The sequence below is a fragment of the Merops nubicus genome, unplaced genomic scaffold (assembly GCF_000691845.1).
Source record: "Merops nubicus isolate BGI_N331 unplaced genomic scaffold, ASM69184v1 scaffold8782, whole genome shotgun sequence".
Classification (NCBI taxonomy): domain Eukaryota; kingdom Metazoa; phylum Chordata; class Aves; order Coraciiformes; family Meropidae; genus Merops; species Merops nubicus.
This window is the reverse complement of record NW_008594211.1, coordinates 5,874-16,059: the sequence shown is the minus strand read 5'-3', so window position 1 is coordinate 16,059 and position 10,186 is coordinate 5,874. Positions and strand designations below refer to the sequence as shown.

The window sequence follows — 10,186 nt, the reverse complement described above, 5'->3', positions numbered from 1 at the left end:
GGCGGCCACCTCCACCACCCTGCCAACAGAAGGGACCCGGTCAGACACCCGCCGCCAGGAACCCGCCCGCCTCCCGGAGGCCTCACCGCGTTCAGCCAGCCCAGCCACGGCCGGCACGCCTGCGCTTCTCTGTCCCGCCTGCGGGGCACTGCTTCGGGAAATGTAAAATCTGCAATGTTTTCAAAGGACTGGCAGATTTTTACTGCAATTGGATGTTGCTTTAATTATGCTGTTCTCATCAGCTGACATTCTGACTTTTCTTCCACAGACACAGCAAAGTAAATTTGGTTTTTCCCCTTTAAAACAAATGCACATCAGACACTTTCTCACAAAGAAATGCTTATGGAGCTTATGAAACTTCAGCTAGGGAGAGGCAGGAAACTAATAATAATAAGATTTTTGCAGAGCGTTTTTCTGAACCTCTTTCAAACAAATGTTGCAAGAATTCTCTCATTTTCAGATTAAGTTTCCAGGCATTTTTCAATAAACCCTTTATTAAGAAACCCTTCTACCCACCTTTGAATCCGTTGGGGTGTTTTTTTGATATAGAGATCTGACCTACTGCCTTCAGTTCTGGCTTCTTATTTTGCTGTTGGTTTCCTTTCCATAACACTGAAATTCATGGGGGAACATGGACAGTGCTTTGTTTGAGGAGAGGTGAACACACACCCAACTCCACACTCTCAAAGAGCCATGGTTGTTTTTAATAATCAAGTCTATACAGTATTTTCACCCACCTCACAGTTCCTCAAAATATCAGAGCTGCTGATGCACACTTCTGATCTATGCTGTTCTCCCCTTGCTCAGGCAATCCCTACCTTGCTGTCTGAAACATTACAAGACCTGAGAAGAAGGTCTCCTCCATTAAAAGACAGCAAGGACACTTCCAGTGTCTCTGTTCACACCACAATCAAAAACCCAGGGAATTTCCATCACTAGTCCAAAATCAAAGCTATGCTTTCCTGGTTTTTTGGTTAGTTTGGGTGGTTTTTTTTTCCCCCCTATGCTAAAAATGCATCAGAGGATTTTATGCTTTTGTGCTAGAAACAAATCAGCTGGGACAAATAAATGTCTTCCCAAGCAGTCTTAAGAATATGCACATCAAAATGTTTGTTCCTTTAGAGAATATCCATGAAGAGTTAGGTTTTTAGGCAAAAAGCTCTTTTAGCACAAAGTCCACGTCTCAAGTGCAAAAATTATTTCAAGATAAAACACAAAGAATCTAAAATAGCTTTTGGTATGTGTATCAGTAATTTCTGGCACATAAAAGACTAATGGGTTGTTTTATATGATTATCAGTTTCTGAACCTCTATGCAACACTGAGATCTTTCAGCATCTCTGCAAGAGACTTCATAAAGTAATTAATTTAGGGACAACTTACTTTCCACCACAGCTATCCACCTGAACTTCCTTCCCCACCTTTCTCTCCTGAGCAGCACATACTCTCAGAGTGGCTGCAGTTAAGAAGTACAGTAGAACATGGACTGTAGCACATGTGTAGTACCTGTACAGCACACTTGCAGTACACATGCTGGGTAACAGGTTAAGCATACACTTAACATCAAACTTCAGGAAGCTGACCCTCATAGCTGTTCCTCCACATGAGTGAAAAACAAAGTCTAAAAGCTCCTGACAATCTATATGTGCAATATTCTTCAAGACAGCATCAAATGCCACCTCCTAAGGAACTGTCACCAGCATTACATATAAAAGACAAAAGAGTTCTACAAGCTAAAAGAGCAGGAGAAGCAGCAGTAATGTGCTTCATGGGAAGTGGCAGTTCACCCACTTACTGCACTGTTCCCAAAGGAGCCAAATCAAGCCAGATGAGTGAATTCAAATGACTTACCCCTCCCTTAGATACCAAGCAGAAGTTCTATGATATTCTTCCCTCTTTTAGTCACTGAACAAATGTCAGTTTTATTATAATGCCATGCTTGAGTTCACATACAGTTCTAAATGCAACAGTTCCCCTTAGTTACTCAAGAAATAAATTGCTAAGAAAACTAAGTTGATCTGTTTGCAAACATACACATCCTCTTGCAGTGCCTTTTTAAAGAACATTTCATTTTGCTTTGCTAGTGTCTGTTTCTTCACAGACAAACCAGCCTCACCTCAGTAGTTTCTACTGTGTTGGCTCCTTTTTTGTCCCCCGACCCATTCCTAAGCTCTTAAATAAACTCAGTGATGTGCATCTTTTAATTTAATAAATGTGAGAAACAGGAAAAAATAGGAATGAGTTCCCAGAAAGACAGTTCAGAAATGGAAGTGAAAAAACAACTGCAGCTTGGTGTTTTTTTTTTTGCAACAAGTGTTTCCCAGCTGAGAGGATTACAAATGAAGAGATTTACAGGTTAAGAGTTTTATGGACTAAGAGGTTTCCAAGCTGAGGTGCATTAATCTGCAGGTATACACATGGGCCCAGAGATTGTGACTGAGGTCCAAGTTTGTAGGAGAACGGCAAGAGAGTCATCCCAAATATGAGGATGACAAGGGTGTTGAAAGAGGGTGGACAAGTGTTATCTTTTTGAGTCTAGGAAACAAGGAAACTACAAACTACTAACTGGTACTGCTGATAAAAAGCAGTACTACCTCTCCCTAGCCCTAGCAAACTTGTAAATGGAGTTATCTTGATGTGGCTGGCTACTGTCAGCCTTCCAGAAAATTGTTTTCCCCTCACATGTCACTTGTTACAAAAGGTGGTGCTTCCTTTCCCTCCTATCCCCCTTCCCTCCCCTCCATGTAGACCTCAATACAGCTTAAAAGCTTGGCTTATCAGTTTCATTGCTCCATATTTATAACCAAAGGGGCCATATTTCAAATAGCCCAACAACCATTCCTTCATTCTCTTTCAGGATCAGGTGAATACAAAGGATGGTCACTTTCAATCATCATTACAGATAACAAAAACACTCATTCTAACAAAGGATGGTCACTTTCAATCATCATAACAAAAACACTCATTCTCCCCCAAGCAGTAAGTTACACCCTTTCCTGTGCTTTTAACACTAGCAACAAACAGCCCACTAAGCCCCACACATGCACGCTTCTAGTGCTGGAGACTGCCAACCCATGCTCAGATTTCTCAACCCAGACACAGCTTCAGCAAGATTACCTTTCTTTTTCCATCATGATCTGCACCGGGCTTAGCTGGTTGCTCTTATTGCCCGTTCCCAGCTGCCCATAAGTGTTAGCTCCCCAGGCATAGAGCAACCCCTCATCGGTTAGTGCCAGCGTGTGCGCATAGCCACAGGCAATCTGTAAGCAAAGGGAGGAGGTTACACGGACCAGAACACACCACAGGCACAAGGGTGGCACACATCACCTCAGCCTGGCTGAGGTCAAACATCTCAGGCATTCTTCATGTAGCACTACAGTATGTTATTGCTCAGGACTTAAAGCTAACAAAAAAAATGTTAACTGTAGGTACTGGAAAAGTCCCAACTTCATTGATTTTGTGTTCATTGGTGACTCCTAAATAATTTACTGCACTCTTGCCAAGTCTCCCCAGCCTCTACTTGCTTTCAGTTGCAGACTCTTCACACAAAAGCCAGTGAACTTCATCATCACATCTTGCAGCTTTCATTATTTGGTATTTTGAATACTATACAAACTCTGAGAGCTGTGGTTCAACAGCCAACAATTGTTCAACCCAAGTTATCACATTAACTCCACTGAACCTTACAAAAAAACTGGGCAATCCCAAATTTTAGTCTTATTCTTTAGCTGAGAGAAAACAAAAAAAAAACTAAACCCAACCAAACCCACACCCATGACTCTCATTCTCCTTCACTTCAGAAGGGCTAATTAGAATATTGATGTAGAATATAATTTGAACATCTTGTTCCCCTTCATTTATTGTCTTTGCTTAGTGCATTTGTTTAATTCATACCTGTAACCAAGATGCAATTTGTATCCATAGCATAATTTGCTTATAGTTACACTAACTTTAAACCATATCAAACATTTACAAAACCAATTATTTTACAGCTGACTTCCACTTCTTATAAGCCTAATATAATTTATAGGAGCCCAAAAAACATTGACAATCTGAACTGTGAACTCTAGAGGCAGGTGTAAGATCCCAAAGGCACAGTTTCAGCAGGTGCAAGCAGCACAGAAGCCTTTTCCCCCCCATGAGACCCACCTGGAGCACGCAGACCCCGTGCAGCGCCGCCACCCTGCACGGCGTCAGCTGGTTCCCGTTGTTGCCCAGGCCCAGCTGGCCAGTGCCATTGTAGCCCCAGCCATACACCTGCCCAAAGGGAAGCAAAGTAAGACACTTCTCTGCAGAGGCAGGGAGCATTTAAGGTTTAGTATCAAGCCAAAGTCAAAAAGTACATCTCACTGAAAAACTGTAAGCTGTTTGCAGAGCAATACGGAGGAGGCTGAAGGACACTGAACACACTGCAGTGATGGAGTGTGCAGTGTTAAATCCTGCATCTGCCCTTCAAGGAAGCTTTCTGAAAACATATTTGTCTTTGAAGGACCTGGAATTTTGCAATAAACTTACACCAAAATCTCTCCCACAGCATCAGTGTCTTTGTTGACTTTTACACCTTCCTTTCCCCTTATTACTTATTCTGGGTTTTTGCTTGTTTTGTTTTTAAAGGAAATAATAACTTCGTTCTTCTGATCAGCTGATTGGTAGCTATTGGATTGGTCTGAACTGAGGTCCCCAGTTTAGTGTTTTGTTATGCTGGACACACCAAGGTAAAGTATGTACAACAGAAGCTCATCTCAACCTCAGGGACTTTTAACAGTCCCTTCAGTCACAAAGAAATGCTACACTCAGAGTTTGGTGAAATGTAGTAAAACTGAGGTTACAGTTCATACCTAGAAGCAAGACAGCACCACCAACTTATGTGAAATAGATCAGTTGCATGATACTGGGGCAATGTTCAAAAGTTTGGTTTGGCTTTGTTGCTGGCAATTAAGCAATGTGTTTGGGAAGCAGGATTAGCCAGTGTATTCTTGCAGAAAGTTTAAGTATTTAGTGGTGCATGCTTTCCAAAAATTAAGACACACGTTAAACAACCTCTTGAAGAATGAAGACAGACATGCTTAATACAACTACTTGAATTCTTGCAGTTGCAGACTCAGTAAGAATTAACTTCCAATACAGCCTTTGCCATATGAAGGCATGTTCAGTGTAAAGAGACCAACAGTTAACTGCAGTTTTCCCTAAATGAGTCTCATGGAATTTATCCCTAACTCTGGCATAACTATCAGTCCAACTGTGTAACCTGAGGACTCCATATCAGCCTGTCTCCAGTTCACCCATTAACCCCCTGAGTTCAGGTCCCACAGAGAGACCATCTGAATGCAGCAGTGCTTACCTCACCGTTGTTTATCACAGCCATGGAGGAGGTCTGGCCACAAGCAATGCCAACCACCATTTTCCCCTGTAAGCAGTTGGAAACTCTGCGAGGCGTTGGCTGGTTTGCTGTAGATCCAGATCCAACTTGCCCACAGTTGTTATAGCCCCAAGCATACAGCTGTCCACAAAAACAGACAAAAAACCTGCAGTTTAAGCCTCCAGTAATGACAGTCATAAATTATAAGCTTACTGTAGTCAGCAACAGAGTGGGGATGGTATCCTATTTATTGAGCTAAAATGCTTAAAGTTCATTTTCAACAGCTGAAAATTATCAACAGCAATAGGACTGATCTAGGAAATATGAACACAGCACTTTTCAGCTTCTGGCTACAGAATCAGAGCACCTGACTACAGCAGGAAACAAAAGGAACATTTTCCTATTAAATGTGTCACAGTATGAGACTTTTATACCTTTCAAGAAGATGTTTTTGTCAGCCCATGTTTCAAAGTAGCAAAACTCTTACACAATAGCCCTGGCAAAAAAGCAGAATCTCTGACAGTTCAAAATATGACTAGCAAACTAATAAAAAGAAACCTAAAAATATTGGCTTCTTTCATCTAAACAGGAAAGTAGTTTGCTATTAAAAATTTATAGCTTTGTATTTTCTTCTCCTTCAATTTTTGTGACCTGTGTACACACCCACAGTTAGGCACAGAACTATTTGTTAGTTCACCCAGTCAAGTCTGTCCTCTTGGAAACACCCATGCAGGTACCTGCTAGCCACCCTCATGTCAAGTCTGCACATCCTTTGCTGCTAGAAGGCACCTGTTTACTTCAACACTAAACTAAGTCAGTCCTTAGAATCCAACACCACCCCTGCCACCAAAAGGAAGCTCAAACTGAAGGCAAGAACAAGAAATCTCCCCACCAACACAACTCATTTACCATGTCAACATGAACAAAAGGAAGCATTAGTCCTTTGGGGTTTTGTACTTGTATCTGCTTATCTTTGATTCCTACTGCATCTCTGAAGATGCTCTATGAAATATCTTCATTTCAGTAACACAGAAAATAAATGAGGATCTCAGAAGGTAGGTCAGAATGCCAAAGAGCTGCTCAGCTTCCTCCCTGAGAAGCATGAATGCCTGCAGTCCACCAAGTTTATCAAAATACTCTTTTTTTCCTTATTTGCACTGCATTAAAATTGCACTGAACCAACTGCACCAATGAATTATGTCAAGTGTTTCCATGAATGCTTCCAAGTTCAATGCCACTCAAATGCCAGACAAATCAAGTCACAAGGATTTTGAAGACAAACCTTTCTGTAAATAAAACTCTACTTAATACATTTTGCTGCTTTCAGCATAATCAATCCTTGTGCAGATAAAAACCCCAGAGCACAAACACATTAAGCTGCTGCAAGGCACACTAGGGATGGATTTATAGTGCATTAAGCAGCCCCAGCAGCGAGCAAGCTGCAGATACCAACCCCCTGGTAAACACAAAAACTTCCTGGTTTCCATGGGGATTTCAAGCACACCACACTTATTACAAGAGACAGTGTGGCCACCAGAGCAGCCACCATGCAGCAGCTGGCACTACTGGTTTAACCAACACACCAACACCCTCTCCTTTCTGCACGCTTAGCAAATTTTACAGTTTAACCAATCAAACAGGAAACATTTTCAGGCTGTCACAAGTGCAGGCTCTCCTTTCAGATACAACACAGACCACCTAAATTAACCCAATGTCTCCTTCCTACCCTCAAAATACTGGTTTGCTACTTCATATTAGTGTTGCACTCCATACTGAAGCATACCAGAGATGCTCAGGTTACTAGCACGGTTTCCATTTCCATTTTTAGGAAGGTTTTAAAAGGAGAACTCTCCTTTTGTTGAAGCAGAGCAGAAGCCAGGCTTTCCTCTGAGCAGTCCCACACAGCCACACTCAGATACACACAAGCTGCTCACAGCTGACTGACTGGAAGGGAATTGTGCCCTATTTCCCATGACCCACAGCCTTAGGCTGTGTGAGCAAACAGCACAAAGCAGACCTGGACATGCACCCAGCCCTCTCTCACAAGGCTACCAACAAAAGTATTCACAGGCATGCAGAGAAACATTCTCTCACAGTACCCCAGTGCAAATCAGGAAGATTACAAGAAACAGACTAAACACTAACAAATTACTACAAACCACTCAAAATACTCCTTAAATAACAGAATTGCAGCAAATAAGGTTACATTTTGCACCTTGCAAGGCATTCTTTCACCTGTAAGTGACATGGCTTTCTGGTCTCATCCCTGTGAAACATACAACAAATGAAAGACACAGAAGTCTACTAAGCTTTTATTCAGGTGGTTTTGTGGTTGGTTTGGTTTTCTGTTTGTTTGTTTCTCTTTTTTGTTTGTTTGTTTTGTTTGTTTTCCAGTATGGTCTGAAGAGAAAGACACCCTAGTTTGAGGCAGCTGGAGAACAGGTCATGTTGCAGCTACACTGCAGAGAAATAGAGAACTTCAGACTACAAGGTCACGGGCACTACCCACATCAAGAAGGGGATTAAGAGATTTGAACAGATTTCAACTTACATCTCCATCAAAGGACAGTGCCATGGAATGATGAGAGCCACACGCCACTTCCACAACTTTCTTTATCAACAGATTTGTGCAGACTTGAACAGGAGTGATGCCCTGATTGGTTGTGCCATTCCCCAGCTGACTGTAACCATTATGTCCCCAAGCATACACTTCACCGTCTGCAGAAATATTTCAGTTTGTGATACAAGCCACCAAAAGTTCCAGGAAGATACACAGCATTCTAAGAAAATGGCAAACTCCAGCATGAAAGTGAAAGGACATAAACAAATAGTGAAACTATTACAAGAATCATAACTATATTTAAAAAGCTTATATACTTTGTGTGCTATTTTATATCCCTATTTCACAGTATAACCCCTAGATTTATTGTGGAAACACAGGAAGGTACACATATAAGACTATGTCAGGAATGATTAGAGTAAAACTCTACAGCTGCAACATAATGGAAACTTACTTTACCCACTGCAGAATACATTTAGTTCCACTTAAGACCAATGAGAACCCCCTAGGGTACATTACCCAGTTAACCAGTTAATACAATTACATCTTAATCCATTCTTGTTACATGCAAGTGGAACTTAATCTGTAATTTATGTTTCTGTACTAAATGTTAATTTTCTACCTTCAGTGCAAAGTACAACATGGGGTCCACTTCCATAACTGAGACTGGAAATCTTCTTTCCACATAATGCTTCTAATTTCTTTGGTACTATCGTGCTCTGATTATCTCCAGTTCCCAAACAATTACTGCAGTTCAGCCCAAAAACAAAGACCTGAAAAACAGAGGAATGCTCATTTCAAGTGATTTATACTCAGGTAGTCACAGATGTGGTAATAATATCCAGGTCTTCATAATGCCAGGACAGGGTTTTGCCATAGACTCTCAAGGGCCAGAGACTCCCCTTGTGGAGGATAACAAGCTCAAGAGTCAGCACGAGGAGACTCTGGAAGTGATGAGTCCAAGTTCTTCAGATCCACACAGACCTGGAAGCTAGGCTACTCATTGGCAGGAATTGTACTATAAAAACATTAAACTGTGATTAAAAGTGGATGACACCACCTTCTTTTAAAAGCAGTTTGTAAAGATCAGACACAGCTGTACCACGGAAGGTTCACATGATATATCAAGGTTAGCTATGGCAGGACTTAGGGGAGGAAAAAACTTCAAACACCCTACTCTACCCAGACTTACAGGAAACCCTGCCATTAATACATCTCACAACATCTGGCTTGTTTTCTTTCAGCAGCACAATGCTAACTCACACTGAGTCTCTGAATCCTTAATATCCACAGATAATCTTCTGCTGTAGTTACTTTGCAAGCCATAAACTCATTTTACACCTTCATCCCTCTAGTGCTTGCACTTAGTTTCAAGCTACCACAAGTTCTTTTGAATTCTGACCATCTTCAAACGTGCATGAATCCATCCTGGCTTTTACCATGTGCAACTTTTCTAAATGCTCCATCTACATTATACCCACACAACACTAAAAAAAAGACAAGTTAAAACCGACGTGTTTTGAAACGCACAAATTCCACACAAAGCTCTGGAGGAGCTATGAATTTACAAGTATCCTGTGAATTCTGAACACAAGTGAGTGTAGGGACTCCCCTTCACTCCAGGCTCACCTCGTCGTTGTGTGTGATGTAGAGAGCTTCGTTGGCTGAGGTCCCAAACACACAGGCCTTCCGAATGGAAGCTATCTCCTGAGGAGACAGCAAGGTGAAGATTGGCCACTTGCCCACGTCCACCATGGTGCTGCTCTGGGGCATGACCCTTCTACAGCTAAGATGGCATTGCTGTAAGAAAAACAAAAGCTTATTAAAAAGTGTACTGTGCACTTTCCTCAACGGGCAGTTAGATAATTTCCTTTAAATGAGAGAAAACACATGTTGTGGCTCTCAAAGTATAACACAGAATATAAAATACGTAATTACATTTCCATGGATCAGGGTGAACAAATAGGAAGTCACTGGTAGGACATAGGAAGACCAGACCTTCTCCTAACAGGATATTTAAATAAACTGCAGTAAAGTTTGTGATCTAGCAACTATCCACTGGAGGCAGAGTGGATTTCTGAGGGAATGTCAGCTGGAATTCCCATTTATAGTCTTACAACCTGTATCTGCCATGTAAGCAAGCTGATGTATATGTGAAACCTGCAAACAAAGCTACTGAGCACATGACTCAAATCTGCCATCTCTTGGATAACCAAAAGTGATTATTACAGTCAAAAACTATCTGTAGAAGCATAAAAGAATGAGATG

General features: G+C 41.5%; 1 protein-coding gene across 1 annotated transcript; it reads right to left on the bottom strand.

The window, feature by feature from the left end:
* Positions 1 to 6: 6 nt before the first annotated feature.
* Positions 7 to 9,691, bottom strand: LOC103768533 (RCC1 and BTB domain-containing protein 1-like; the record flags this gene model as incomplete). The annotated part of the gene is made up of 7 exons (XM_008935678.1): positions 9,548 to 9,691; positions 8,541 to 8,691; positions 7,910 to 8,076; positions 5,341 to 5,499; positions 4,149 to 4,256; positions 3,117 to 3,259; positions 7 to 19 (listed from the first exon to the last, which is right to left on the bottom strand). Coding segments are annotated over exons 1-7 (885 nt in total), but the record flags the coding sequence as incomplete, so codon positions are not given.
* Positions 9,692 to 10,186: the final 495 nt, after the last annotated feature.